Source organism: Phacochoerus africanus, chromosome 8 (genome assembly GCF_016906955.1).
Source record: "Phacochoerus africanus isolate WHEZ1 chromosome 8, ROS_Pafr_v1, whole genome shotgun sequence".
In the NCBI taxonomy this organism is placed as follows: Eukaryota; Metazoa; Chordata; class Mammalia; order Artiodactyla; family Suidae; genus Phacochoerus; species Phacochoerus africanus.
In genome coordinates this window covers 73,932,902-73,960,671 of record NC_062551.1, presented here as the reverse complement: position 1 = coordinate 73,960,671, position 27,770 = coordinate 73,932,902, and the positions used below count along the sequence as shown (strand labels likewise).

The following is a 27,770-nucleotide window of genomic DNA, read 5'->3' as shown; positions in this document are numbered from 1 at the left end:
GCAGCACATGGAAGTTCCCAGGCTAGGGGTTGAAACGGATCTGAAGTTGCCACCCTACACCACGGACACAGGCACGTGGGATCCGAGTTGCATCTGCAACCTATGCTGCAGCTTTTGGCAATGCCAGATCCTTAACTCACTGAGTGAGCCAGGGATCGAATCTGCATCCTCATGGACACTATGTCGGGTTCTTAACCCCCTGAGCCACAGCGGGAACTCCAAAACAGATTCTTTAAGCCACTCTGTTTCAGGGTCTTTGCTCCAAGCCCCAAATCAACCACCGTAATAAACCTGCTTTGGCTTCAGAAACAAAGTCTTGAGGGAGTATTTATCGTTCTGGTGAGTGGTAAGTGGAGAGGAGGCTGCCAAGTTTTATTGCCTCCCTTGCCCCCCAAGGATCAGAGACACTAAGAGGGGCTTAAGAGTTCAAGGGAAGCCCCTCAAAATATTTTCTCCCTCTGTGTTTCACGTTGGAGTTCTCTTGGCCCTGTTAGAGAATGACTTCCAACCTTTTTTTTCTCAAATAACCATTTCAGACACAGAGTGTGGGCAGGTGGCTCTGGGAGAGGAGGGTATGACGGCCACAGGGACCCCAGGCCCACTCTAAGGAAAGCAGCGGAACACGTGGGCCCCTGGTTTTCTCATCTCCTAAAGCTGCTTTCCCTCCCGAGGCCTCTCCCCTGCCACTGGCCCCCAGGGCTGTACATGGCACCGCTTGGAGGGGAGCCCCTCCAGGCCAAGCAATGTGAGACGAGCAGCCTCCCCACCCCCGAGAGCCCACCACGGTGAGCATGAGTGGCGTGGCCTCCAGCACATGCACACTGTCCTGTGGGGGGAGGCACCACAGGACCCTGAGAGTTCTGGGAAGCGGCGACCCAGCTGTGGGGTCAGCATTCTGGTTCAGCAAAGCTAACTACCCGCCCTTTATGCCTCGGAGGAGGGCGCCCCGAAGCCAGCCATGATGGAGAATGCGAGGCCGTCACACACCTCTGGACCCAACCCCGCAAGACGCAGGATTCCACCCGAAGAGGGAGGGGGCAGCCTGGGCCGGGGGCTGGGCACTGGGAGACTCCCAGGTCCATGTCACTCCCCTGCAGGGGCAGGACCCTGGTTCCCGGGGCCCGGTAGCCCTGGCTCAGCCCCAGGCGAGGGAGGGGAGGGAGTTGTCCCCAATGCGTTACTCACCCTGCAATGCTTCTTTGGCTCTGGCCAGCTCCTGCTCCTTCTGGGCCAGCTGGACCCTGAGCTCGGTGGCCGAGAGGACCTCAGAGGACTTGCCGCCCTGTGACTCCTCCAGGTCCTTCATCAGCATTTCCTTCATCTGTCGGAGAAGGTGGACTTCCTCCTGGAGCCGGGACACTTCCTCCCGCAGGAGTGCTAGGGGAGAAGGGCAGGCGGTTAGAGCAGGGGACTGGGGGGACGCTGGCTCATGCTCGCTCCCTTTTCTGGGGACAGTTCGAAGGTGCTTTGTTTGTTTGGCTTTTCCTGATGCTCTGCGTTCAGGGCCTTTCCTACTGTTTGCAGGAAGAAGATCCCCAGACCATCTTATTGCAAGGAGCCCCCCACCCCCCGGGCCGCACCCACAGTCTGCAGAGCATGCCTGGTGGGGACCGCACCCCCATCCTGCCACACTCTCCAGGGCTCCATGGCTGCTGTGGCTGCACCCAGAGCACCTACTCCCTCAGCTGGAGGTCTCCCTCCCTGCAGACGGCAGGAACGAGAGTGGGAATGAAGGGTGGCAGGAGCCAGCCTCGTAACCACGAGCCAGCAGTACGCTGAGTTACACCGTAGATACTTTATCTCATTAAATCCTACTGAACCCTCTAGAAACAGATTTCATTCCCATTTCACAGACTAGGAAGTCGAGGTTCGGAAGGATGAAGAAACTCCATCAGGTCTTGAAGTGAACAAGGAGCAGAGGTGGGATCCGAACCCAGAGCTGGGCGACCCCAGGCACACTCAACAGAACAGGCAGTCAGGCCAGTGCAAACCCAGGCTGAGATGCTCCCCTCCCCTAAAGACGGTTAGCGGGGGCTCTGATGCGCACGGAGTGTCTGGCCCGGGCCCCATCGCCAAGCTCACACATCACACTCTCTCATCCCCACCCTCCCACCACATGGGTCCCTGTGTCTGTGACATAACCTGCCAAGCTCTTTCTAGCCTCAGGGCCTTTGCCCTGCAGTGCCCTCCACCTGCAGTGCCCCTCCCTGTCCATGCCCCTCACTGGGACACAGCTCGTCTCAGGCGCCACAGGAAGGGGAGGGGATCCTGGCCTGTGAGGGTCACGGGGGAGGGGGGCTTCGGCACAGCGTTCAAGGCACCGGATCTCCAGTCTGGTGCCCTCACTGACCAGGCATGGGGTCGGTGGCAGGTCCCTTACCCTCTGAGTCTCAAATGCCCATTCCATACAACGGGTCTAACTCTCTTGGGGCTGTGAGGCTCCAATGTGACACAGGAGGTGGCCGTCCTCACAGGGGACCTCGTCCATAGGATGTGCTCAATGTATACAGCAAGCGCTCAACAGGGGTGAGACCGCTGCTTCCCTAGTGCCTCGCCTCCTGGCCCCCAGCCAATTTCCTCACCAAAGCCCAAGGGCCTTGGAAACACAGAACGCACTACCTCCCTCTCCCTGGCTGCCTGTCACCCCATCTGTAGTGCCCTCAGGCCACCTGGGGGGACTACCAGCTCTAGAAAGTGCTAGGATCAGGGCCTCAGGGCTACCGGAAAAGCGTCCTTCCCTTCTTCACAGGTTCCTTCCTGCTGGGTGGTCTCAGCCCCAGGGTCCCCTCCAGAGCCCTCAAGCGGCCCCCACCTGTGGTCCCATTTGGAAAGCACTTCAGACAAGCTGCAAAGGCCCCTCCTTCACGTGGGAGGCCCGCTCGTTACCGCTGGTGCACCCGGTCCTTCTGCACCATCTCAAGTGCCCTGAACACATGACAATGGAAAGACTGGGCACCGGCCTCAAGCCAGATGCCATTGGGGGCACTGGGGACCCCTGGGTGAAAGTCACAGGCAGGTCCCGCTCCCAGACCCCACAGTGACCACGGGTTGAAGGACCCCAAACCCACACCCTGTGGTGGCAGGCTTCTGGCTGCTCTGACATGGACAGACCCAGGTGCAGGCTGGGCACAGTCCATGCCTCCGAGCAACACTGCCAAGTACAAGGTTTGCACCGGGGGCCCCTCCCAGGCCCTCATTTTGGATGAACATTTGCAGGCTGCCTGCATTGCAGGCCTGATGCAGGATGTCCAGAAAGAAGGGAACACCCTGGGTCTCAAGAAGTGTCCAGTGAGGAGAGGCAGCACACACGAGCAGGCACAACACAAAACAGGAGCTGCATCTGCTTGGGGCGCAAGGACATTTGGAACAGGCCTTAGAAGGTGGCAGGGCAGCGAGCAGAGAGAATAGCATGAGCAAAGGCAAGGAGGCTGGAAAGCCAGAGTCTCTGGGTGACCCATGAACAGTGCACGGTGATGAAGAGCAGAAGGAAGCCTGGAGAGATATGACAGGGTCAGATTATAAAAGGTCTTAACCCCCACCATCCCTTTGCACCCCCAGCCCTGGCTCATCCCCCCTGGTAGTACTCGAGACTAGAATTTTCATTCTCGCTCCCTGCCATAGACTGAATGTTTGTGTCCCCACAAAACTGTTATGATGAAACCTAATCCCTCATGTGAAGATGATTCTGGAGGTGGTACCTCTGGGAGGTGATTAGGTCACGAGGGTGGAGCCATCATAAATGGGATTAGTGCCCTTTTATGAGAGACCCTGGAGAGCTCTCTAGCACCTTCCACCATGCGAAGAAGACACAGCAAAATGCTGTCTATGAATCAGAAGAGGGTTCTCACCAGACACTGAATCTTCCTGTGCCTGATCTTGAACATCCAGCATCCAGATTTGTGAGAAATAAAATTTCTGTTGTGTATAAGCCACCCAATTTTTTTTCTTCTTCTTCTTCTTTTTTTTTTTTTTTTCTTTTAGGGCTTCACCTGCAGCATATATAAGTTCCCAGACTAGGGGTCGAATTGGAGTTACAGCTGCCAGCCTACACCACAGCCACAGCAACCCAGGAACTGAGTTGCATCTGCGACCTACACCATGGCTCACGGTAATGCCGGATCTATAACCCACTGAGCGAGGCCAGGGATCAAACCTGCATCCTCATGGACACTAGTCAGATGTTCCTGCTGCACCACAACGGGAACTCCCAAGATACCCAGTATTTTTGTTATGGCAACACAAACAGACTAGTACCCTCTCCTCCATCAATTCTCCTCACTCACTCATCCTGCAGGGCCTGTTATCACTCAACTGTCACCAAACATCTACTTCACAGCCAGGTATGAGTGACTGCTATTTAGGCAAACGGAAGACAGGGCTGTTTTCATTTGACTTTAGGGGTGTGTCTTCTGGCCTTCCTCAAACTGCCCCAAGGAAGCTACTGAGGTTATTTACTATTTATGCAGATGACAGGATTCCAAAAGACCTGGCTTGGAATCCAGGCCTGGCTAGGGCCTTGGTATAACCCTGAGCAAGCCCCTTCATTTGCCATGGACACTGCTTGGGGGCAATGTCCCCCATTTAGGGTTGCCCAATGCAGCAAAACATAGGGAAGCAAACAAACCAAAAAAGCCCTGATGCACAGTTTACTTTGAATTTCAGACAAATAACCAATAATTTTTAGTATAAGTGTGTCCTAAATATTGCATGGGACGTACTTATGCTCAAAATGTATTGTTTATCTGAAATTCAGATGAAACTGGGTGTGCTGTTTTATCCAGCGACACAACTTCCATGGCAATGAACTGTGGCCACTGTAGGCTGTGCTTGACCACCTCTCAGGAGGAAGGAGGTGAAAGCAGAGCACAGCCTGGCTCAGCCTTCTCTGCCCCCTGCACTTGGATGAGGGGCACCTCTCCGGAGCCAACAGTGGCCAAGACTCACCTGGCTAACCTATACCTGACACCTAGGCCCCGCCCCCCGAGTCAGGCCCTGAACAAGAGGAGGGCGGGACACCAGGTGCGGCACCTGCAGGAGCCAAGGCTCAGGAGGCCAGGCTGGAAAAACAGCTCCACAGAGAGAGAGGTTTGTCCGAACTTCCGAACTGCACCTGCCCGGGCTGGATGAGAGCACAGCCCGGAGGCTTCCACAGGCAGAGATGGCTGATGGCCTTGGACTGCCGCCACAGAGAACCTCACAAGATTTGAAGCTCACTGGCTGGACCATTCACAGGCACTTCCTCTCCCTGGGCCTCAGGGGCCTCACCTGTGTAAGGGGATGATGGGAAGGAGACACACGTGAGATACACTGAAAGGCGCTGAGCCTGATAAGCGCTGTGTGTGCCCGAAAGCCCCCTTCCCTGCGCGGAGGGGAGCAACCACGTTCCCTAGAAGCAATGAAAAAGCCGGAGTTAGAAGACGTGGGTTTCTGCTACAGAGGGATTGCTACCTCGCCGTGAGCCGTTGGGCAAGTCACTGGCCTTCTCTGGGCTTTTGTAATAGTGATGCCCGTGGAGGGAGGCAAGCACTCTTCATGAATCCAATGAATGCTCCCAACAGTGCATTTCTCCTCTTGGGGGGACAGGATGCGGGGGGAGGGGGGAGTCCCAGCTCTGGTCCACGGCTGCATTGCTCAGTGAGGCGGTCACCAGGCACACGTGGCTACTTAAGTATAAATTAAGTATAAATTAGTCACAATGAACAACTCAGCTCCTCAGGGGCACGGGACACACGGCAGCGCAGAGAGACCAGCCCGTCAGGGCACGGAGCTCCAGCTCGGGGCTGGGCAAGGGGCACCAGGTGGGGAAGGGGGAAAGCAGTGTGTGTGAAGCCCCTGGACCAGTGCAGAGGAACCGACAGGAGGGAGCCTTGGGCCAAAGGCAGGGGAGCTGCTGGGGAAGGAGCCCCGTTCCTGGAGAAACCGTGCTGGCCCTGGCCCAGGACACAAAAAAGAAAGATGGACTGTGTACCTTTCTGCCGACGCTGGGCAACCGCAGGGCCCTCGGACCTCAGGGCAGAGGGTGGCGAAAGGGCCTGGCGCCAAAGAAGCCACAGACTCATCAGAGCCCTCAGCCCGGAAGCCGGAAGTAAGCGTTGCCCGGGAGACAGCCCGCCCCGGAGGAAGCGGCTAGTTACCAAGGATGCAGCCCCTTCCCGGCAGGCAGGCCACACAACGAAAGCCCCCAGGGGCCTCTTCCCCAGGGCAAGGGGTGTGGCATGCTACTCAGGTGGCAAAGGGAGCTGGGGAGACCCTTTCCTAGCACATCTTTTGTTTGCCAGAGCAGCATGTATCCCCCATTTAAAAAATGCCCTTTTCTGGCCTCCCTTGCAGCTAGAATTGTCTTTGTGACCCAGTTCTGGCTGAAGAGTTGTAGGAAAAAGTCCCTGAGGAGGACTGCCCTTTAAGAAAAAAAAAAAAAAAAAATTCTTTGGAGTTCTCACTGTGGCTCAGCAGTTAAGAACACGACATAGTGTCTGTGAGGATGCAGGTTCGATCCTGCTCAGTGGGTTAAGGATCTGGTGTTGCCGTGGCTGTGGCATAGGCCAGCAGCTGCAGCTCCGATTCAACTGCTAGCAGGGGAACTTCCATATGCCACACCTGTGGCCTTAAAAAGGAAAAAAAAAAAAAAAAAACACCTTTGCCTCCTCCCTCCACACCTTCTTGTCTGGAACGTGGACTTGCAGTTAGAGCTGCAGCAGCCACATTGTAACAAGGAGGCAACATGCACAGGGAGTGAGAAACCTGCCAAGGGGAGAGAGGAGAGCCTGGAGCCTGGCTAGCACAGCTCAGCCATGCACCTGCATGGAGACCTGGAGCAGCACCAGCTGGGCAGGGCTGCCTGGCACACACGAGGCTTTGATTTCCCTGCTGACCTCCCAGCTCACCAGGGCAAAGCACCTCAGCAGATATTACAGACTGAGAATTCAGAGGGTGCTAAGGGCCAGCACCTCCTCTGTGCGTCTGTCCTGGGGCTGGCTCAGCTGTGGAATCCAGGGAGCGGGAAGAGGAGGAGGTGGGGACAGAGGAGGAATCCGCATAGAAGGGAGATGACGACAACTCCTGGCCCGGGAGGAGCCCCAGTTTGTGACGAACCCTTTCCCGGCTTAATTTTCATGAGTTCACAGCGTTGGGCTGGGAAAGGAAGAAACTTGCCAGGACTGTGGGGCAACATCCAAGAACGTGAACAGGACATGGGGGACCAAGGGGCCTCTGACGTCTCTCAGTGACTTGCAGGTTTGGAAGTCCAGCTTTCTCAAGCCAAAGGCCCACACAGCAATAATACTATAACTGCTGTTTAGCACAATAATGACTCCTTTCCTAACCCTTCTCTCTCTCCCGCTCTCTTTTTTTTTGTTGTTGCTTTTTTAGGGTCGAATCCAAGGCATATGGAAGTTCCAAGGCTAGGGGTCGAATCAGAAGTACAGCTACTGGCCTACGCCACAGCCACAGCCACAGCCACAGCCACAGCCACGCAAGATCCGAGTCATGTCTGCGACCTACACCACCGTGCACAGCAACTCTGGATCCTTATCCCACTGAGCAAGGTCAGGGATCGAACCTGCATCCTCATGGATGCTAGTTGGGTTCGTTAACCACTGAGCCACGAAGGGAACCCCCTGCTAACCCTTCTTGAGCACATGGTATGGGCTCAGGGCTCTGTCGTGAGTACTTTACACAGCTTAATTAGTTTAATCTTCACAATAACCCCATGAAGCAGGCCCTGTTATCATCGCCCCCTTTAATGGCTCAGCAAGTTGAGGCACAGGATTTAGGCGACTTGACTAAGGTCATGTAGTAACAGGCAGAGTCAGGGTTTGAAGCGAACAGTCTAGCTCTAGCACCCACCCAGAGTCCTCACTCTGGCACTGTACTATCCTCTAGGAGGAACGGGCAACAAAGCCCAGGGGTGACTCGATGGGCACCCAGGGCTGCAGCAGGCTCACCCTGGTGGATGGCATTAGAGGCAGGTGTGCCCCCACCCCAGCAGGTAGGAGCTTGCTCTTGTTCCCCAAGAACTGGGGAAATGGAGCTGGGTCACAGTGAGCTGCCTCCTCTGTGCACGGCCCTCCTGGCCCTCTTCAGGGAAACTGTCCCCATGAAGCTCCTAGAGAAGGATGTGGCCACAGAGCCAGCTGTCAGGAGGGCAGGGGCTCTGATTTGCTCACACAAGACACCCAGCACCAGCTCCGTGCTGGGCTCTTGGCAGGCACACAAGGATAGCGCTGAGCAGGGGGCAAGGCAGAGGTGGGCCAGGCAGGCCTGGGTCAGCCAGCTGGGGCTCCATCCTGGCACCCCCTGCTTCTTAGCAATTGGACCTTTGGACAAGTGACCTCTGAGTGTATCTGAACATGGAGCCACGACCGGTCTCCCAGGCCTGTGGTAAACATTAAACAAAGCAAGCATCTAAGTGGAGACATTCTGGAAGGTTCAAAACGGGGGTCATATGGAGCTTGTCAAGATCATCATCGCAGAAAAGGGCAAACCTCCCTGATGTTCAAGGAAAGGCCTTGACCTCAATAACCGCAGAGCCCTAACACACGGGCCTCCCAACCTAGGAGGGCTGGATTAAATGGCAGAGAGGGCTGAGTTACCCAGTCGGCAGGGTCAGGGCACGAGGAAGAGCATGGGGGCTCTGAGCAGAGGCCAGGGAGTCCAGGCGGGAGTGACAGTCCTGGCTGCCTGTTGTGGGTGGACCCCTTGATAAACAGCCAAGCATACATCTGTCAAAACTCATCGAACTCAAACTGCACCCGTAAGACCTGTGCCTTTTTGCCATATGTAAATTATACCTTTAGGAAAAAAAAATTAAAAACCCTAAAGACAGCAGTCTCAGTTCAGATTTTCCACTGAAAACTCATTTTATAGCGACTCCCGCCCCCACAAATCCAGGTAGAGCCCACTGGCCCCCGCCCACCAGCAGGCCTCCGTGGAAGGGGAGCCCATGTCCAACCCAGACTCTGTTGACGACCTCTGTTGACTTGAGCTACACCCGCCCAGGGGGGAGACATCAGATGCCCAGAGAACCATGCCCTGCTGACCCTGGCCGGATGGAGGTCGTGCTGCATGGAGGTCACGCCAGCTAACACGATGCTCAGCTTATCCACACCACGACGCTTTTCTGGTCCAAACGCCCCCTCTGGTAGGGTTAGGCTGACGGTGCTGCCAATTCCTGAGCCCCAACTGTATGCGGGATGCCACCCTCTGGATTACAGGCTGCATCTCACTGGATCCTCACGGCGCCCACGCAGGGCTGTGGTGCTCCCATGTAGGGGACCCAGGGGGGCGTAGGACTGAGCCCAGGTCAAGTGCGGGTGCTGAGGTTGCCCGCCATGAACTGGTTCAGCAGCACCCGGTAGGCGGTGAGCACTCAAAAGCCACCACTGCTGCCAGGACTGCCATTACTGTTACCACTGCCAAATCTGGTCTCAGTACGTTAGAATGATGTTTGTTCTAAAAATGAGGAATCAGAGTATTCTCAGAGGGTTAAATGTTAAGATTGAGGTACCATCATATCACCAAGAGATGGGCTCTTAGGGCCCAAGACTAAGCGGTAACAGGACTGGATGTATTTGATTCCCAAGAAGCTGGTAGCTGGTGGTGGAGGGGAATCCTGAAACGGCAGAGTCAAAGAGGGGGCCGCTGGCAGAGCCCACCGCCCAGGCAGGGCAGGTGGGGGTCTTCACCAACAGCCTAAGGGCATCCCCTCTGTTCTGCCTTACTGCAGGGGTGGCACCTGGTGAGGAACAGGTTAGCTGCATTCCTCCTTTCCCTCTGTTCTCTCTCTCTCTCTCTCTCTTTTTTTTTTTTTTTTGCATTTTAGGGCCACACCCACAGCATATGGAGGTTCTCAGGCTAGGGGTCGAATCAGAGTTACAGCTGCTGGCCTATACCACAGCCACAGCAAGGCGGGATCTGAGCTGCATCTGCAACCTACACCACAGCTCACGGCAACACGGGATCCTTAACCCACTGAGCAAGGCCAGGGATCGAACCCGCATCTTCATGGATCCTAGTCGGGTTCGTCAACCTGCTGAGCCATGAAGGGAACCCCCCTCTGTTCTTGAATTCATCCGCATTGTCAGAATGATAATAGTAACATTTTTGAGCTGCTCGTGCAATCTAGAACAGTTCCAAATCTTTATACCATTAACTCTCAATCCCCTAACTAAGGGGATGCACCCATTTTACAGAAGAAACTGAGGCACAGAGAGGATGTGGTCAAAACCAGGTAGTCTGGCTGCAGAACCTTTTCTGGTCGCCACTGAGTTACAGTCTGCGCCTTCTCCTGCAGGTACGGCTGCTGGACAGCAAGCTGCCCCCAGAGGCAGGCAGAGCCTCGCGTTCCCCCTGGGGGACCCGCAACTGTGAGGGAGCCCTCATGCCCACCTGGACAATACCACTGCCTGCATCCTTTCCCAAGCCCGGGAGGCCTGAGGTTGCAGAAGCTCCTGGCCAAGCTGACTCAACATCCCAGCGGGGCGGGGAGTCCTGGATTCGGACAACCTGGGCCAGCAGGGGCAGCAGCAATGGCCCCTGGGCTCTCGACTCAGCCCCAAAGGGTCCTCAGAGCTCCGGGAATGACTGGAGTGCCATAGGGCCATTCAGCCAGGTTGGTCTGGAAGGCAACAGGTGGCGTGTGGAGAGGGACACCTGGGAGCCGCAGCCTGGCCCAAGCAGCCTCGGGCACGGGCCTCCGACGGCCACACTGGGCGGCGGGGTGGGGGCTGAAAACGGCCCTGTTGAAGCACCTCTGCTCAGTACACGGACTCTCCTGTCCCTCCCCCAGTTGCCCTTGCACGTGGAGACAGACCCACTGGACCTGGAGCTGGGCCAGCAGCAGGCTGACAAGAGCTGGGACTATGGTTTGCTAGAAACTTCCATGTTCCCTGGGGCTGTCATATGACACTGACACTTCCAGCTTTGGGGCTAACAGGACACAATACAGCACTCACCAAATACAAGCAGATGCTCGAAAAACACCCAGTCACCCCTTATAGGATTAACTCCAAGGCCTCTCCAGGCAGGGCCTGGGAGAGGCGCCGGTAAGCATGGGGGTGGGCATGGCAGGTACCAGGTGATGCGCTCTTTGCCTTTTTCTCATATTTCATAGCAATTATTTTTTTTCTTGCAGGTGCTGTTGGATCCATTTTCCCTGCCGAGCTGCTCCAGTGCAGCTGCGGCCCATAAACACACCTTGCAGCCAGATCCACCTGGGGCCCCCGATTGCCAGGCTAATCCCCGGCCACAATCTTGGGGGTCACACTTCCCACAGAGGGCTGCGTGCACCCAGCTCCACACCCCAATTCTCTCTTGGGGGGGTGTCTGCCTCCTTTCCTCACCCCTCACCCAGCCAACAGGCGTGTCCCAGGCATCAGCCCTGGCAGAGTGATGGTCACAGGTTCAAAAGCAGAGGTGCCCAGGGAAGTGAAGGAATTACAAACGTCCCGCCTGCAGCTCCCTAGTTTCTAGGCAGGACCAAACCTGAGGATTGGTGCTGCGGAATGGGGTCCCTGTGGGCTGCTGGGCCTGATTCCCAGAATGTGCCTGTTTGTCGCCTGAGGTCCTTGCTTCCTGTGCTCCACAAGTCTAGAAAGAACTGCCTCTGGCACCCTTTCTGGGACCATGGCTTGATGCTGCCACATGCTGACAGCCAAGAAGAGCCCCTTGGGGGTCTCCACCAGTTCACTCAGCAGGTGATTCTAGCTCTAGAAGGACTGTGAGCCCCTAGACACAGCATTGATCTGGGGTGGAAAGGCAGGCACTCTCCTGTTACCTTGGCAGCCAAGTCCCTGGGGGGCTGCAGCAGCAGTGACTGCTTGGTCCCAACGCCCGGTGCCCAGGCCTCCCGGGTGGCCTATCTGTTTGCTGGGCAGGAGGGATGGCAGAGGGACGGGACGGCAGAGGGACAGGCTAGCCTCGCCTCAGGGCCTGGCCAGCTGCCTCCTCCAGCCTTCACTGAACACAATTTCTGTTGGGACTTGGAAACAGTGAGCTGGGGCCCATTCACTGTGCCACGTGGGCTGACAGTGGCTGTCCCAGGACAACCTTCTCTCTCTTTTTCTTTCTTTTTTTTTTTTTTTTTTGCTGTTTAGAGCCACACCCACAGCATATGGAGATTCCCAGGCTAGGGGTGGAATCGGAGCTACAGCTGCCAGTCTATGCCACAGCCATGGCAATGCGGGATCCCTAACCCACTGAGTGAGGCCAGGGATCGAACCCGCAACCTCACGATTCCTAGTTGGATCCATTTCCACTGAGCCACGACAGGAACTCCCAGGACACCTTCTTGAGGAAATTTTTTTTTTTTTCTTTTTAGGGCCGCACCCATAGCAAGTGGAAGTTCCCGGGCTAGGGGTCGAATGGGAGGTGCAGCTACCAGCCTACACCACAGCTACAGCAATGCCAGATTTGAGCCGTATCTGGGACCTACACCACTGCTCATGGCAACAGCAGACTGTTAACTCACTGAGTGAGGCCAGGGGTGGAACCCACATCCTCACTGATGCCATGTCAGGTTCTTAACCATCAGAGGCACGACAGGAACTCCCAAAGAGGAATTGTAACATTCTTACCAAGTCGAGCCTTAAAGCCATCACTGGCCACCGTGACTGGTTCAGGAGGGGGTAAGAACATAACCCATGTCAGTTCAAGCAGAGTCAGTGTCTGGACCAGGAGCCGCTCTCTTTAATGATGGATGTGAGGATGGAGCCTGGAGGTACTGCCACCAAAAGGGGAGCACCAATAAGACAAAGACTGCATTCAGATATTAGCCACATGCTGGATCACACCACACCTGAAGCCAAGATCTACTCCTGAACTTAGATGAGCCAATACATTCTTGAGCCAGTTTGAACTGCATTTTCTATCCCTTCCAACTATAAAAGCAGCCTGATAAACTACTGTCAGGGACTATTTTCTGGGTGCCCAGCATCCCCACAAACTAGAAGACCACCTGCTTTGTGCTAAGTGCTCTAAGCTCTAGCACTCTCCTTCAGAAGCCGGAGGAGCAAAATGGACAATGGAATTTACCTCCACAAAACCAGTCGGTACCTACCCCCACGTGTACTTTAGCTCCTCTTCGACTGCAGTGACCAGTCCCCCGAAAGGCTTTCAAATTCTGCCTCATGGCTATTTTCACACTTTTCCTGCCCACATCAGCCTTCCTCCTCTTCGCCCTCCTGGAGGGGTCTGTGGGCACTAACACTGTAGCTTTCCTTGGCCTGAGGGCTCCAGGTCCCGTTGGGGTGTTGACTACATGCCTGGCACTGAGCTCAGACCACTGAATTCTCTCGCCAAGCCTCTGAAAGCAGTGCTGGCATTCTCTCCACTTTGCACGTGCAAAGGGAGATGGAGAGATGGAGCCCAGGACAGGTGGACCGCCTTGGTCAAGGTCACAGAGCTGGTCTGGGTGGTCCTGCGGATCCCAACTCAGAAGTCTGACTGCAAAGCTCAGGTTCTTAACTGGACTAGGCTCCCAGCCCTAAACACCCCATGGTACATATTTCTCAAGCTAAACGCCAAGACAAAAGTGGGGCAGACCTGGAATTGGGCCCTTCTCTGAACTTTGGTAAAAACGCTGGGTCCCCTGCAGCCTTAGGTCTCTCCACAAGCTTCTCTCCTCACCTGGCTCCTAGAGGAATGGATTCAGGAGAGGGAGAGGGACCACCGGGTGGCACCGCCTGCTCCCCTCTCAGCTCTCCTTCCTCTTCTCCACCCTCCAGGGGGAAAAGTTACCAAAATGCAAAGAGAGAAAAGAAAGGATAAGTCTTGGCACTGGTTGCACCCCCCGACTCATGACACGGCCCATCCACGCAGCAAGCTCAAAGCTCACTGCCAACTGGGAGGAATCAACTTGACTGTGGCCTTGCCACTGCAGGGGAGAGCCCAGCCCTTGCTTCTTTTCCACCCGCGTCTGAGTCAGCAGCAAAACACCTGCATCTCGGTTTCCTTCTCCACCCATTACCAGAATGCAGAGCAGACAGACGCTGCCTGTCCCACTTGTCAAGGAGCGAGTTCACCCGGGTCTGGCTCCCGGCGGGAGAGCGGCCTTCCGAAGAAGCCTGGGGGAAGAAAGACATATACATCCCCATTTTACAGACAGCCGAACTGAGGCCCAAAGGTAGGTGTCTGGAATCCATAGCCTTGACTCTTAGGCCACTGGCTACGACGACCTGGAGCAAACTGGAAACGTGCTTTGGCCAGAATGTCCTGCTCCGTCCGTCTTTCTTAGACATCAATCCACTCAGGGGTTAAATGCACCGACGCGTGTACAGCAGGCCGAAGGCCCCCGCAGATGCAAACAATTACATGGGGAAGGGAAGGGGGTGAACAGGGCCCAGCCGGCCCAGCACACTGGGCCGTAAGAGTCGTCAGCACACAAGGGCGGCGCGTCTGAAATTCCCACATCTTCAGATCTGTTATCTCAAACAGATCCAGGCGTTCCAAAGAATTTAAACCAAGTCCAGGCTGCGGCCCAGACAAACAGCAAACACGGAGGATGGAGTGTCCCAAATGTGGCTTCAGAAGGCCAGCTAAGAATGGGCGTGTCCTGCTGCGGCGGGACCTCGCTGTCTCTCAACTTCCTCATCTGTAAAATGGCAACAGGGATGGGTCAGGGCAGCGGTTCTGGAACCGGCTGCCTGGAGCAACCCCTGGCTCTGTCCTTTAGTGGCCGTTGGACCCCAGCAGGTCACCTCCGTGTTTATGGCAGGAATGCAGGTAACAACAGTACCTGTCACCCAGGGCTGCCCTGGGAGCCGGTGAGGAACAGACACAAAGCTCCCAGAAGGGCCCGGCACCGGAGCGTGCCCTCGGCCAACGATGGCAGCCACTCCCGATGGCGTCAAGGGGATGCCCGGCACCCCCCACCCGGGGGCGGGGAGCGATGGGAAAGGCAGAGGGCGTCTTGGGCCCACGTGGTGGGAGATGCCCGAGGCCACGAAGGCTGCAAGGGCGGGAGACCAATCCCTGTAACTCACTCCCGATTCCTCTCCAGCTCCACGGAGCAGCTGCTCAGGAAGAAAGAAAATATGCTTTGCATACTTTAAATGTTTCACTTATGAAAACTGGCAGGGTCGCCTTTCTAAATTGTTTGGCAATAAAGTCAGTAACAAAAACCGTTGGAGGCTCTCACCGCTGGAGCCCGGGTCGTGGAGCCTGCAGGGGGAGGGGGCGGGGAGGACAGGCCGCCGGCGAGCAGCCAGCGTGGAGCCCACTGGGGCTTCCAGAAGGCGCCATCTGGGATTTTTCAGAGGGGCACTGAGATCACGTCCTGGTGTCCTGATGTGAAATTGGACCCCGCCTCTGGAAGCCAAGCCCCCAAGCCAGCAGGGGCACAGGGGAGGGCCCTTCCGGCCTGGGACTTTTCCCACACTCGAGGGTGCCCTGGTTTCCAGCCAATCAAGTTAATTGAAAAATTACCCTGGGCTGAGAAAGAGCAGGACTGGGCCACGCGGGCCGGGTCACAGGAAACTATATGGGTCTCCCGCGTGACTGTACTTCAACAACCTGCAGCCAGAAGGCCAGGAGCCAGGGACGGGGGGAAGCTCTTCATACCGGGCAACCCCCAACACCCTCCAAGGGTGGCACAGTGCCCGCCTGACAGAGGAGGAGGCCAAAGCACAGAGACTCGGGGCCTGACGAGGGCCACGGTCAAAGGGCCTCCTGGCTTCCTGTGACACTTCTTCCCAGGCTGCTCTTCCTCCATGTGCCATGGGCCCCCTCCCCACCCCTTCAAGCCTCAATCCCCAATCCTAACAAACACAGCTCAAATGGAAACACAGCTCAAATGGAAGCACAGGACACACCAGTTAGCAACGCCAGCCGGAGGCCTCTGCCCAGCCTGGAACAAGACAGCATCTTCATACACCGAAAGCTGTCTGCACTTGGGCTGATGCTGCTAAGCGGGATATAGTGCTTTGAGCTTTTTCTTCAACATTCTCTCACTTCTACTATGTTTATCACCTAAGCCCCTGGGAAGATACCAGTGGTGGCATTTATTGTCCTCATTACGGGGCAGTCAACCAAGACCCGAGGAATGGCTCCTCCACTCGGCCAGCTTGGCCAGGGGTGCTAAGAGCCTACCTTGCCCCCCACCGCCCACTCCCTGTGCAGACTCCTGAGTACAACAGGCTACTCCAGGCTGTCTGGTCCATTCATGTCCTCTTAGGTCCCCAGTCTGTTCAAACGGCCTGGGGCACCCAGTTCTTACAGCGGTCTGTCCTGTCTCCAGAGGCCTCTGCAGTCACCATTCCTGAGACTTCAAAGCAGAACCTGTAGGGACCCCACAGCTGCGTCCCTCCTCCCACCAGGCTACAACTTGCAGAATTCAAAATCAACAAAACCAATTAGAAAAACAGCCTAGGAGTTTCAGCAGCGAGGTCTAGGAACCAAATGTGTAATCAAGACACAGAAGGGGCGGCGGCAGTTTGTGGGGGAGGAGGGAGAGCAGGGGGATGAGGAGGGCACACTCAAGTCCCTGAGGTGCTGCGTCTGTGGACAGAACTTCTCCTGGCAACCCAAACACGGAAGCTGCATATCTGACTTCCGGTTCTGATAAATGCTTGCTGAGCACCTGGGCGGCCAGGCGGTGTGGTCCAAGTGGCCAGAAGCATCTTGGGGGCGAGCTGGTCTGGGTTTGAGTCCCAGCCGCCTCCTACCCTCTCTCTGCCTCAGTTCCCTTACCTGTAAAATGGGAAATGAGTGACTATACACATGCAGTCCACAGACACGCACATGGACTATATTACATAAAAGACCATGCTTGGCACAGGCCAAGTACTGTATATGAGTCAGTGCTTTGCCCTCTCCCTCCCCCTCCCAGGAGCCACTGCCTCGGGTTCTGAGACCAGAACCCCTGCCCAGCAGCCTTGTCTCCAAACTCCTGACCTGAACCCCCAGGGAGAACATTCCTTGCTGAGAGGTCTCCAGGCGGGGCTCGCAGCCACAGGTGCTGGTTGCTGAGGAAGTGGTCCACCAGGTCCTAAGCTGGTGGCATGGAAGCCCCCCCCATTTTGCTGCCTGCCTCCCCCCAACACCACCACTTTTGCCAGTTTACAGACTGAAAAAGGCAGAGTTGTGTCTTGAATTCTTGCTTTGAGCAGCCGCCAGCTTGCCACCAATCATTTCCCCTGTCTGTCTGGCCCACTCCACCAACTTTGCGCAAAGGTCAAATGTTTATTCCACTCTGCATACTGCCTCTTGGGAGAGCAGAGGAGAAAACTATTTGAAAAATGTAAACTGAAAAAAAAAAAAAAAAAGAACTCCAGCTCGCCACCCTCCCCCACCACCCCACATACTCGCGCACGCACGCACTGCTCACCCCCAGTTTAGCAGCACACACAACGGTATCCCAGGCCCTCGGTCTTAAAAACAAGTGGGGAGACAAAGAAAGAGGCGATGCAGAGTTTCCATCGAGGGTGACCAGGGCCTGAACCCTCCCTGCCAAGGAAATCTCTTGCACAGAACAGCATCCTTCTAGGTCTTTCTGGAGAGCTGGGGGAGAGGGAAGCCTTAGATCAGGCTGAAGCGCCCTTAGGACAGGGTTCTCCTGGTCAGACATGCTTCTCTCTGAAGCCTCTCTCTCTTCCACGCCCCTCCCACCCCAGAAAAAGTGACTCCCACTCAAGAATAGTTCTAGGCTTGGAAGCGGCAGAATCAAAGTGTCCAGCTTGAAGCAAAGAATGAAGGGAGTGAGAGCAGAGACACTGGATGTGAATGGTTTGCATCAGGTCCACGACTTTTTGTTGGTCTATAGACAGCTAGCCCTTGAACACCTCCCCACCTTCCATACAGTCAAAAATCCACCTGTAACTTACAGTCGGCCCTCCATATCCCTGGTTTCCACATCGTGGATTCAACTATCAGCAGATCACGTAAGTCTGCAGTATTCACTATTGAAATAATCCACGTGTTAAGTGGACCCCGGCAGCTCAAACCTGCATTGCTCAAGGATCAACCGTATGTTATTCTCATACGCGGGCCTCCTCTGGCCCTACTCTGGTGAGTGGAACTTCTCGATCTTTCCTCTTTCTTCTCCCCCGTCCACAACCGTGAGACCTGGAACACCTGGACTCTAGGCTGAGCCGTCTTTCCTGACACATCTGAAAGAGAAGGGATCACGGAGGCTGCCTGAGGGGGAGGAGAATAGATACGTGTAACTGGGATATAGCCGGGTGGAGGATGTAACAAAACAAAACACACATGCACCACACTTTGTGGATGCTTAAAAACTGCTTCCCCTGTTGGGCAAAGCAGCAGAAAATAAGCCAGTGGAAGAAAGAAGTATCCTAACCAGAAGCAGGTGTTAGCGTTGTGACTTGACTTGTAACAAGGAAAAGCCCTGTGAGCTGTGGGCTTGCTGCCACATCCCTTGGGAACTGCAGAGGCTCACCAGCCAGGCCAGGGAGGTCACTCCTCCGGTGGCGGATGGCACCTGGCTGCCGACATTCCAGGAATCCGAAACAAATCCCCGCGCAAGCGCTGGTTACTCTTTGGCCAGGAGACTCTGGACAATGAAGCCCAAAGCCGGGAGGTAGGGGACAAGGGGACAGCAGCCCTCGGGCCTCTCTCCAGGTGAGCAGACGGCACAGATTTCAGCAAAGACCACGGGCAGGCAGGGCCCAAGAGTTTTCAGCTAAGATCCTTACAATAATCATGAAAATTAACCCAGGATCACCCTGCTGCCCAGGAAATTGTTCCTGCTCCTGATCTCTCAAGAAAGCTATAAATCTCCTTCCAAATTAGCATTTGCTCTGCAGGCACACCTGCAAAAAGCTAAACTGGAGGAAGTAGGGGGAAAAAAAACAGACCTCCAACCCAGGCTGGCCTGGTCTGGAAGGGAGGCGGATGACTCAAGTTAAACATTTCCAGGCAGAGAAATTCAATCCCCTTTTTTCAACCGGTCGGCATTTGCTGTATTATTTTTCTCTCCACCCTCCTCTTTTTGTAATCTCCTGGCTGCATGCAAATGTTCATAGGACCCTCTTGCCAAGAGGCGAGTGTTCTTTGTTTGGCCGTGGTTACTGCTTAGGGATCTGAAAAGATGTATGTGAAATTGTCACTGGGGTTCCTTCTGACATGAGAGCGGTCAGTGCAGGGGTGGGTGGCACAGGGTGGGCTGCAGAAAAGAAGAATCATGTCTCAGGGAGTTCCCTGGTGGTCTAGTGGTTAGGACTTGGCGCTCTTACTACTGGGGCCCAGGTTCAATCTCTGGTCTGGGAACTGGATCCCACATTAAGCTGTTGCCTACCGTTGGCCAAAAAAACAAAAAAGAAAAGAAAAAGAGACGCATATCCTAATTCCACAGCCCTGGCCTGGCCCAGGCTATCGCGCGGGCTCCACCTGCCCTAAAAGCATTCCATGAGTTTCTAGTTCCCTCTGTGCTCGCCTGCTGCCAGGGAGCCTGTCTGATGTTTTCAAGGCTCCTGCTGAGTCCTCTTCAACAAACGTCAGAGAGCCAGGAACACACAGCTCAGTCTGGGGAACATTCTTCCCTTGGATGCGCGAGGGAAGATGCGGGCTCCAGCAGCCTACTCTGCCCTCAAAAGGGCTCCTGGTGGGAGAGTGGAGGGCTGGTCAAGCCGGGCAGATCAAGGCAAGACGTCCTGTCCTCAACCCCCCTCCCCCAGCACCCTCTGCTTTGCCCTGACTGGGAACAAAGATACTTAGAGAGAGGAAGTCAGTGCACGAAAGGGTCCTGGCTCCTGTGCCACCGTGGCCGTCTTCTCAAGTCCCAGGGGTTGTCACGTTGAGGAAACAGATTTCACGTGTAAGACCCTCAAATGGCAGGACATGAACCAACAATCGAGGCTACAGTGAGACAGACCTGGGGCTCACTATAAAAGTGAGTCGATGCTTAAAACGAACCAAACTATGGGCTGTTGGAAGGGAAGTGAGTTTCCAATCCCTGCAGCAATCAGGCTTAGGAGGAACCCCCGTACTCTATGCCCAGGCTCCTAGCTTCGGTGTCCGGACCCCACGTGGGTGGCCTTGGCCCTCTCGAGGTTGCCTCTATGTTCTTACAAGCAGCTTTCCTTCAATCTGAATGTCTCATGCAAGCACCTGCTTCCCCACACCTGAAATACCTGAGCACCCCTAGCAGTCCTGAGGCTGTGAAAGGGAGAAAGCCCTGTGACCTCCCCACGGTCATGCACACACCCTCTCACTCTGGGGTTCAGCCATGAGCCCTGCTCCCCAGCATGGATCTCCCCTCTTCACTGCTCAGCACAGAGCTCGCCCCGGACCGAATGCCACACAGAACAAAGTAAGGTCTCAGTCACGGCCAAGGCTCGACATCTCAACAGGCAGAGGAGAGCCCAGCAGGCACATGCCCTCACCCACATGCCCCACCCTACAGAAAGGCACCTCCAGTCCTGCCCACACCAACTCAGACCCCATGCTTAACCAACATTATTTCATTATTCACAACCCATTTCAGACGGCTGATTGATAAAGCCGCAGCTCCACTGATTAAGTACCCACTGTATACCAGGCCCTGCAGGGTGGCCTCTCTCATTTCCACTACAAGATGAAGAAAGATGAAGCGGCTCCCCGAAGGGCCCCAGTGTGGGCTCCTCATGAAGCATTAGTCTCCGCAGCTCTGAGTCAGGAGCAAAGCACTAGATGCCCTCTCTGAAGATGTCTCCTCAACCAGACTCACTCTGCCCCCAGGACTTCATCTCCTATAGATCACCGATCCTGGACTTGGCCAACCTGGCATCTCCCCGGTGAGCCCTGTATCGCTGCATCACCCATGCTGCCATAAGGCTAATGGCAGTGTTCACTGAGCACCTACTAGGTGCCAAGCACCCTGCTAAGCCCTATGCCCAGATCATCTCATTTAATCTCCACAAAACCCTACTAGACAGGACAGCATCCCCAGTTTACAGATGAAGAAACTAAGGCACAGAGGGGTTAAGGAGCTGGGATGACTTGCACCCAGGCAGTCTGGGCCGTGGCCCTGAGCACCTGGCACAACAGTCTCCAATGTCCCCACTTTCGGGCTCCTAAGTCTACGGACTTGTCTTTGTGTGGGAACCTGCTCTCCTGCCTGGGGCTGATGCTGAATGAAATGGGGAGCTAGCACCTACGCCCTAAACACCACCAGGCATGGGGGCAAGCTGACCGTGCCCTTTTGCTAAATTCTTAGCGTCCCAGGCTGCCCACTCCCTGCCCTGCTGTTCCTGGCTCTGCTGTGAGAAGGCAGCAGCTGCCTGCTGGGTGTGCTATGATTTCAGGTCATCTCCAAAGAGAACCAACCGGTCAGAGCTCTCAAGGGAGAGGGCCATGCTCCAGATGCAGCCCAGAAAAGCCGACCCCTGGTGGGAAAGGCTGAGAGATGCCAGATGCTGTCTGGAAGGCCTGTCGCCCCAGCTGCTGCCACGGACACTGGTGTGCTCAGCAACGCCAGGGCCATGGAAGGAGGCAGGTGAGGGGGACAGCACAGGGCAGCGGGCACGCTGGGGTGGGGGTGCTCAAACCAAGCCCGCCCAGGCCCCACACTCAGGAAGCCAACAGGTTCAAGGGTGCTCCTACAAGCCCACCTGGGACAGGTGTGATTAAAACAAAACAAAACAAAACAAGCTGAAACAGAGGGATGGAAAAGGAAGAAGGGCTGGTGATTATTTATGCCCAGGAGACTGTGAAGGGACTGGAGAGATACCACCTCTCCAGGCGGCCCTTGAAGACAGAGAAGCAAAAGGGGAGACAGAAGGAACAGCTGACGGAAGAGAAATCCGAGCTCTGCCACAAGGGTCTAGAACAGGGCCTGGCCCACAGCAGGTGCTCAGGAAAACCTGCCAAAAAATTAGTCAATGGCATTTACATGTGAGGCTCTCCTTTAAATCTCACCTAGCAGGGGACGCACACACACACCGGCTAAAGGAATCAGCTCCCAGTCCGCAGAGGATGGCTCCTGATCTGCCTCTCGGCCTCCAGTCCTTGGATGAACCTTCTCCCAGACTTCCGTTTGGCTGACACCCTACCAGGAGCTTGTGCGTTCCCCCGGGGGCTCACGACCCCCCTACTCCACCCTAGTCCAAGGATGGGCACAAGACCTGGGCCTACCAATCAATGCATTCCTTGTGATTGGCTCAGAGCTATTGCATAATTAAAACTAAGCCAAGGAGAGTCGGTCCTGGGATTTTTGCTAGAAATGTTGGGAACGAAGGACACTCCACACTGGAAGCCAAGATTCCACTTGTTTGGGATCATTTTTGCCACCAGAAAGGAAAAAGCCCCAAAGAGAGGAAAGGAGAGCTGGGAGATGACATCACTGAGCCCCTGGATGCAGCTATGCCTGAAGCTTGTCCTGCCTCTGATCAATTCAGCTATGGGGAACTACAGATTTCCCTTTCCATGAGCCAGTTGCAGTTGTGTTCCTATCATGTGCACTTCAAATAGTCCTGTACCTACATGACTCTCTGGGCAGGTAGTAAGGAAGTAAGAGGTGCAAATAATACAAAGGTGGTTTTTTCATGAACAAATAGTTATTGAGCTCGAGGCATGAACCTCTCTACAGCGCCGATGCCACCTGGAATGCTGGTGATCAGGCCTCCCGACCTCACAGGGTGAAGAGGGGATAGACGGACCCTCCTATGACCTCTGTTATCCTTAACACGTCAAGGCCAAGAGAAGCAGGAAATCCACAGCCCTGGGAGAGACAGGCCATCAGGGATTCCTGGGCAGAGAACATCACACCTGAACCTCTGGCTGGAGTTTACAGAGCTGTCCACGGCTCTCCCACTTTATAAGGACCCAGACCAGCCCAGGGAGGCAGCCACAAGGAGCTCCCCACCCGGGCTGGGCCTGGACAGAAGGGGTGTGTCTGGAATCTTCGAGGAACAGAGGTCTTTTGTCAGTCATCACTCAGACTCTGTGGCAGTTCAGCATAGACACAGACGAAGCTGCCGAGTCGGCTGCACTGGGGACAGGAGAGCAGTGGCTACTGTGGACTCCAGCCAGACTCCAGCTGGACTGTGAGTTGAATCTCACCTCTTCTGCCTCGTGGCTCGACGGCCATAACAAGTGGACAGTCCACATTTCAGTTTCCAGAATCTTTGATCATGACAGAGTTTGAGAGGTAAGTTTCTTAACCTTCCCGTGCCTCAGTTACTCCCTCTGTGAAATGGGATGATTAAGGTAGCTAATTTATTTCAGTTGTTTAATGCAGGGAACCTGCAAAAGCAGGAGTCCCTAGATCAGGCTCTCCTGTGTGACTTTCATGAGTGCACATAAGACATGAGACCTTGGAGTATTTTAAGTGACAAGGGGGTGAAGGAGAAGCAAGGGTCCCTCTAAGTGCACAACTACTCAGAACACTGGTTTGTCCACCTGGCAAATAGCAAGTCTCTGAAAAGAACCCAGAGAACAGAATCAGCAAGTCAGCCCTGGAAGCAGGAGGGTGGAGCTGGCCTGGGGGCAGCAAGAGGGCAGGGCTCTGCCCATAGGTTGGCAGGGCTGGCCACAGACAGACACCCAGTCACCTTGGAGAGACAGTCCCATAGGACACATGGCCTTTATTTATTTACTTTGCTTTTTAGGGCCCCACCCCGCGGAACATGGACAGTCCCAGGCTAGGGGTTGAATCAGAGCTGCAGCCGCCGGCCTACGCCACAGCCATGGCAACGCAGGATCCATGCCACGTCTGCAACCTACACCACAGCTCCCGGCAACGACAGATCCTCAACCCACTGAGCGGGGCCGGGGATCGAACCCACATCCTCATGGATATTAGTCAGGTTCGTAACCTGCTGAGCTACAACGGAAGCTCCCACACATGGCCTTTGGAGATGTCACTGATGCCTATTCCAAGAGCCCAGTGGGAAGAGAGGAGCTGCTGGTCATTTCAAACACCCTCATGGCTGCCCAACACACCATCACACCGCCTCTAACCAGGTCCCAGCTAGCCGCAGTGCCCAGTTAGGCAGGATTTTAGGGAGCATCAGTTCCCAGTTCACTAGGATTTGGGCTTAGGTTTGAGGACAAAGAAGCAAACAATGAAAAGACTCATAGATACAATGGATTCTTATTTTCTTACGCCCAAGCAGGAGAAGGTGTACAGCCACCTACAACCACCAGTCCTAAGGTGCTCAGGTTGAGTTAGGACCCAGTTCCAAAAAGGCAGGTGTCCTGGCAGGTGTCTGCCATGCTAACCGAGGTGGGAAAGCAGAGGGCATTTGAGGACATTTTCAGTGACACTGGACACACAGGAAGAGTTTTTGGTATCTAATTTTCTGAAAGTATCCTTGACTTTAAGTACTATGCAGGGAAGACTCCATCTGGGGCAGGACTGTTCTATGACTATATATATCCCTGGTACTTAAGAGGGGTTCTAATCCAGACAAGTGCACCATAATTATTTGCAGAACGAATGAACAAAAGAACTTCAGGAGCTCTACCAGGCTCAAAGATTCTGGAAACTGAAATGTATGCTGCCCACTTGTTCGCAGAGATACAGTGACCAGGCAACACGAAGGACGAGGGCAGGAGTAAACCAAATGAGCTCATCAACTCCCATCATCAGACCCGGGCCTGAGAACAGGGTCCACTGCCAGGGTGTGGGGCCAGGGAGCCCACAGAACAGCATCCAAGCCACATTCTCCATCAGTCCCACTTGGGGGGTCCCAAATGCCAGAAGGGAAGAGGGATATATTTGTATCCAAACGCCAGGAATTTCCAGTGTTCTCCAGATGCTGCCCGACCCGCCAGGTGAGGCTCACCCAAAGGTGTGCCCGTTTATCAGCCGGACAAGATTTTTCCTAAGGCCCTTCCAGCTCAGAAATTTCCATATGTGTGTTTTGTTCTGCTCCGAGCATTTCCTGAAGCCCTACTGTGCTCCGGAAGAACAGAGGGAGGCAGGTATATCAGTGCCCTATGGCCCCTGTTCCCTCAAGAAACGCTTCTGCAGGACCCAGTCTCCCGATGACTCGGCCGTGGCCAGGCAAGGACCATGCACAGAGCAGCTGGAAAGAGCAAGAAAGGCTTTACCAAGGGGCCGATGGTGCAGGACAGGGGGGAGATGTTAAGAGATGGGGGTGGGGGGTAGGGAGTGAGACGCTGGCTCGCAGCACAGTGAGGAGACCCTGAGCCTCTCAAAAGGAGCCAGGAGAGGGGCTGACACTGTGTGTGGCTCCCAGCACCACACCCAGGCCGAGCAGGTCCACCACACCTGCCAGGTGGAGGAGCCCTGAGCATCGTCAGATCTAGAGGGAGGGTGAGGAAGGGCATCCTTCGGGTTCAAGTTAATGGTTTTGGACAGAACAAAGCCCTGAGAATGTAACTGCCCTGAGGGCCGGGCTGGTTTGGCTCAGTGCATCAGCAGGCACTCAGGTGAGTGCTTATCCACTAAGGGACTAAGCGAATGAATGGGCAGATAGGATTTAATGACGACTGCTCTGCTGGAATCTGAGATGTGGGTCAACCAGCCCGTCAGCTGATGCCCAGAGATGTGAATGGGCTGGAAGTGAGAGCAGGGCCAGAAAGTCAATGTGAAGGTAGGCAGGGGTCAAGAGTCAGGCAGGTGATGCCTTAACTGCTGGGAGGGTGGGGTGGGGGTGGGAGATCCCATTCTATGTGGCCAAAGCAGCTGAGTGTGGCTGGCAAAGCTGAGTGTCTAGAAGCCACTGGGGTACAAGCCGTGAGACCAACTGCCCTGGTTTCCCTGGGACTGAGGGCCTTTCGGTGCTGAAATTAGGAGAGTTCTGGGCAAACCAGGATAAGTTAAGTGCAGGTCTGCCCTCAGCAGCATCCAAGAAGGAACAAGATCACCGGGGGTACCAACCACATTGAAAAGGTGCCTGCAAGTGTGCAAAGCACTTCCAGGTCCCCAGACTCAGGTAACGCCGTCACAAATCCATGAGCTAATAAGCCAGCTGGTGTGATGGATCTCATTTCATGGAATAGGGAAGCCAGGGTTCAGAGGTGAGGGACCTAAACAAGGGAGGTCCCACAGCAGGTAAGTCGCACAGGCAGGTCTGATCTGGCCTCCACCTCCCAGGCCTTCTGTATACACCGGGTTGACGTGAAATCGACAAGGGCTGTCTGTTGAGCACGGCTTGTGAGTTGTGCCAACTTCCTCTACGCTGATGGATGCAGGGGAAGCAGCAGGGGCCCCGCCCCAAGAGGGGACCTGGAGGCCCCAGGGAAATGGGCCCATCTGGCCCTCTGCTCTTCTGAGGTTCTGGCATAGCGAGCGCAGGCGGCCACCACCTGGGATGCTGGGAGAGGGGGTGGGGGTGCTGCTGGCTGCAGCTCTGCTCGCCTCCCTTATAGAAACCCCTTGATGGCCAGGATCCCCAGAGGCCCTCATGAAAGGCAGATGGACCATCTCTCCACACACCCAGCAATCCCCGAGCATGGAAGGGTCTTGGCAGCTTCCACTGTTGAGAGGACAGGCCAGGGTCCAGACGGCAGGGGGAAGGAGGGTGAGAGGGAGAAGATGGACGAGGAATTGGGGGAAAATTTTAAGTGGGAGGAGCTTCCTAGAGCAGTGACTGGATTCAGGCATCCGCATCCCCTTGAGGGGTTTGTTAAGACCCTGACTGCTGGGCTCACCCCCAGTTTCTGATTCTGCAGGTCGGGGGCAGGCTGAGAATCTGCATTTCCAGCAAGTGCTCAGGTGGGGCTGATTTGCTGGTCTTGGCATCCGGTCTTCAGAGCCACTGGCCTGGTGTCTGTGGTGGGATGCTAGGGGGTTGGGGATGGGGGACAAAGGCACAAAGGCACCAATGGGCCCCTGAAGGCTGGGAAAACCCATGGGAGTGGAGACAGAACGTGCAGGAGCAGGTGGTGCCCAAACTTCAGAAAAGATCAGAACCCCCTGGGTGGGGAGGCAATATGTTTAAAATGTAGATTCCTGGGACTAGCCCAGATATTTGGCTATCTGGGTCTGGGAGGGGGTCCAGGGATTTAAAAACCACAACAAGCGCTGAGCAATTCCGACGCCGGCGGTCCAGAGACCACATGGAGAAGCACGGCGGCCTCAGAAGAGCACAGAGGAAAAACGTGCACCTTGGGCATCCTGAGCTGTGACGAGTCACGGGTACATCTGTGGTGTCCCTCCCTGACTCGAGGCCAGCCACGCCATCTGAGGCAGTAGCCGCCAGCCACACGGGGCCTTTCAAATAACATTTGAAATTCGGTTTTGTGGTCATGCTAGCTACACTTTACAGCCAGCAGCTACCATACAGGACAGCACAGATGTATACAACACTTGCACCCGGGCAGAGTTCTGTCCGACAGCTCTGGCCCAAAGTGATCACTGCGTCTGCCTTCGCGTCCCCTTCTATAAAAGGGGGCTCCTCCCTGGTTTCTCCCAGGGAACAAGAGGGAGGCAACACAGGGAAGACATTTCGATCCCACACCAAAGAACCCCTGCACTTGCTGGTGGGAGGATGCAGCCCAGCTTGAAGGGGGCAGCATCATCACCTCTGCAGCATCAACTGGAGCCCAAGAGGAGGGAGACTACGGGGAACACATCATGGATGAAATTTCCTTTCTGATCAGCTGTTAATGCAGCCAGAAAGGTCTCAAAGGAAGGTGAGGGCTGGTGCTGCAAGAGGCCCCAGTGCAAGCCCACCATGGCTGGGGGTGGTTTAAGGGAACACCACAGCGGGCTGCATAGCCAAAGGTCTGACCCAAGATCCGTGATGATGTCAGCCCTGGTCAGACGTCTGAACTTGACTGGCGGGGGTTGGGGGGGGGTGCGGAATCGAGGTGTGCAGGTGGCTGCTGTCTGGGACTGCAAAGGCACAGACCTGACCGGCCTAACC

At 55.2% G+C, this 27,770-nt stretch overlaps 1 protein-coding gene across 3 annotated transcripts in view; it reads right to left on the bottom strand.

Annotated features, from left to right (window-relative positions):
* The window catches only part of LOC125133618 (kazrin), a 464,224-nt gene that overhangs the window by 129,275 nt on the left and 307,179 nt on the right, over nucleotides 1-27,770 (bottom strand). For all 3 annotated transcript variants that reach the window (XM_047791952.1, XM_047791950.1, XM_047791951.1), the window contains one exon: nucleotides 1,186-1,377. In XM_047791952.1, the coding sequence (XP_047647908.1) occupies nucleotides 1,186-1,377 (192 nt within the window). The remainder of the gene's footprint in view (nucleotides 1-1,185; nucleotides 1,378-27,770) is intronic.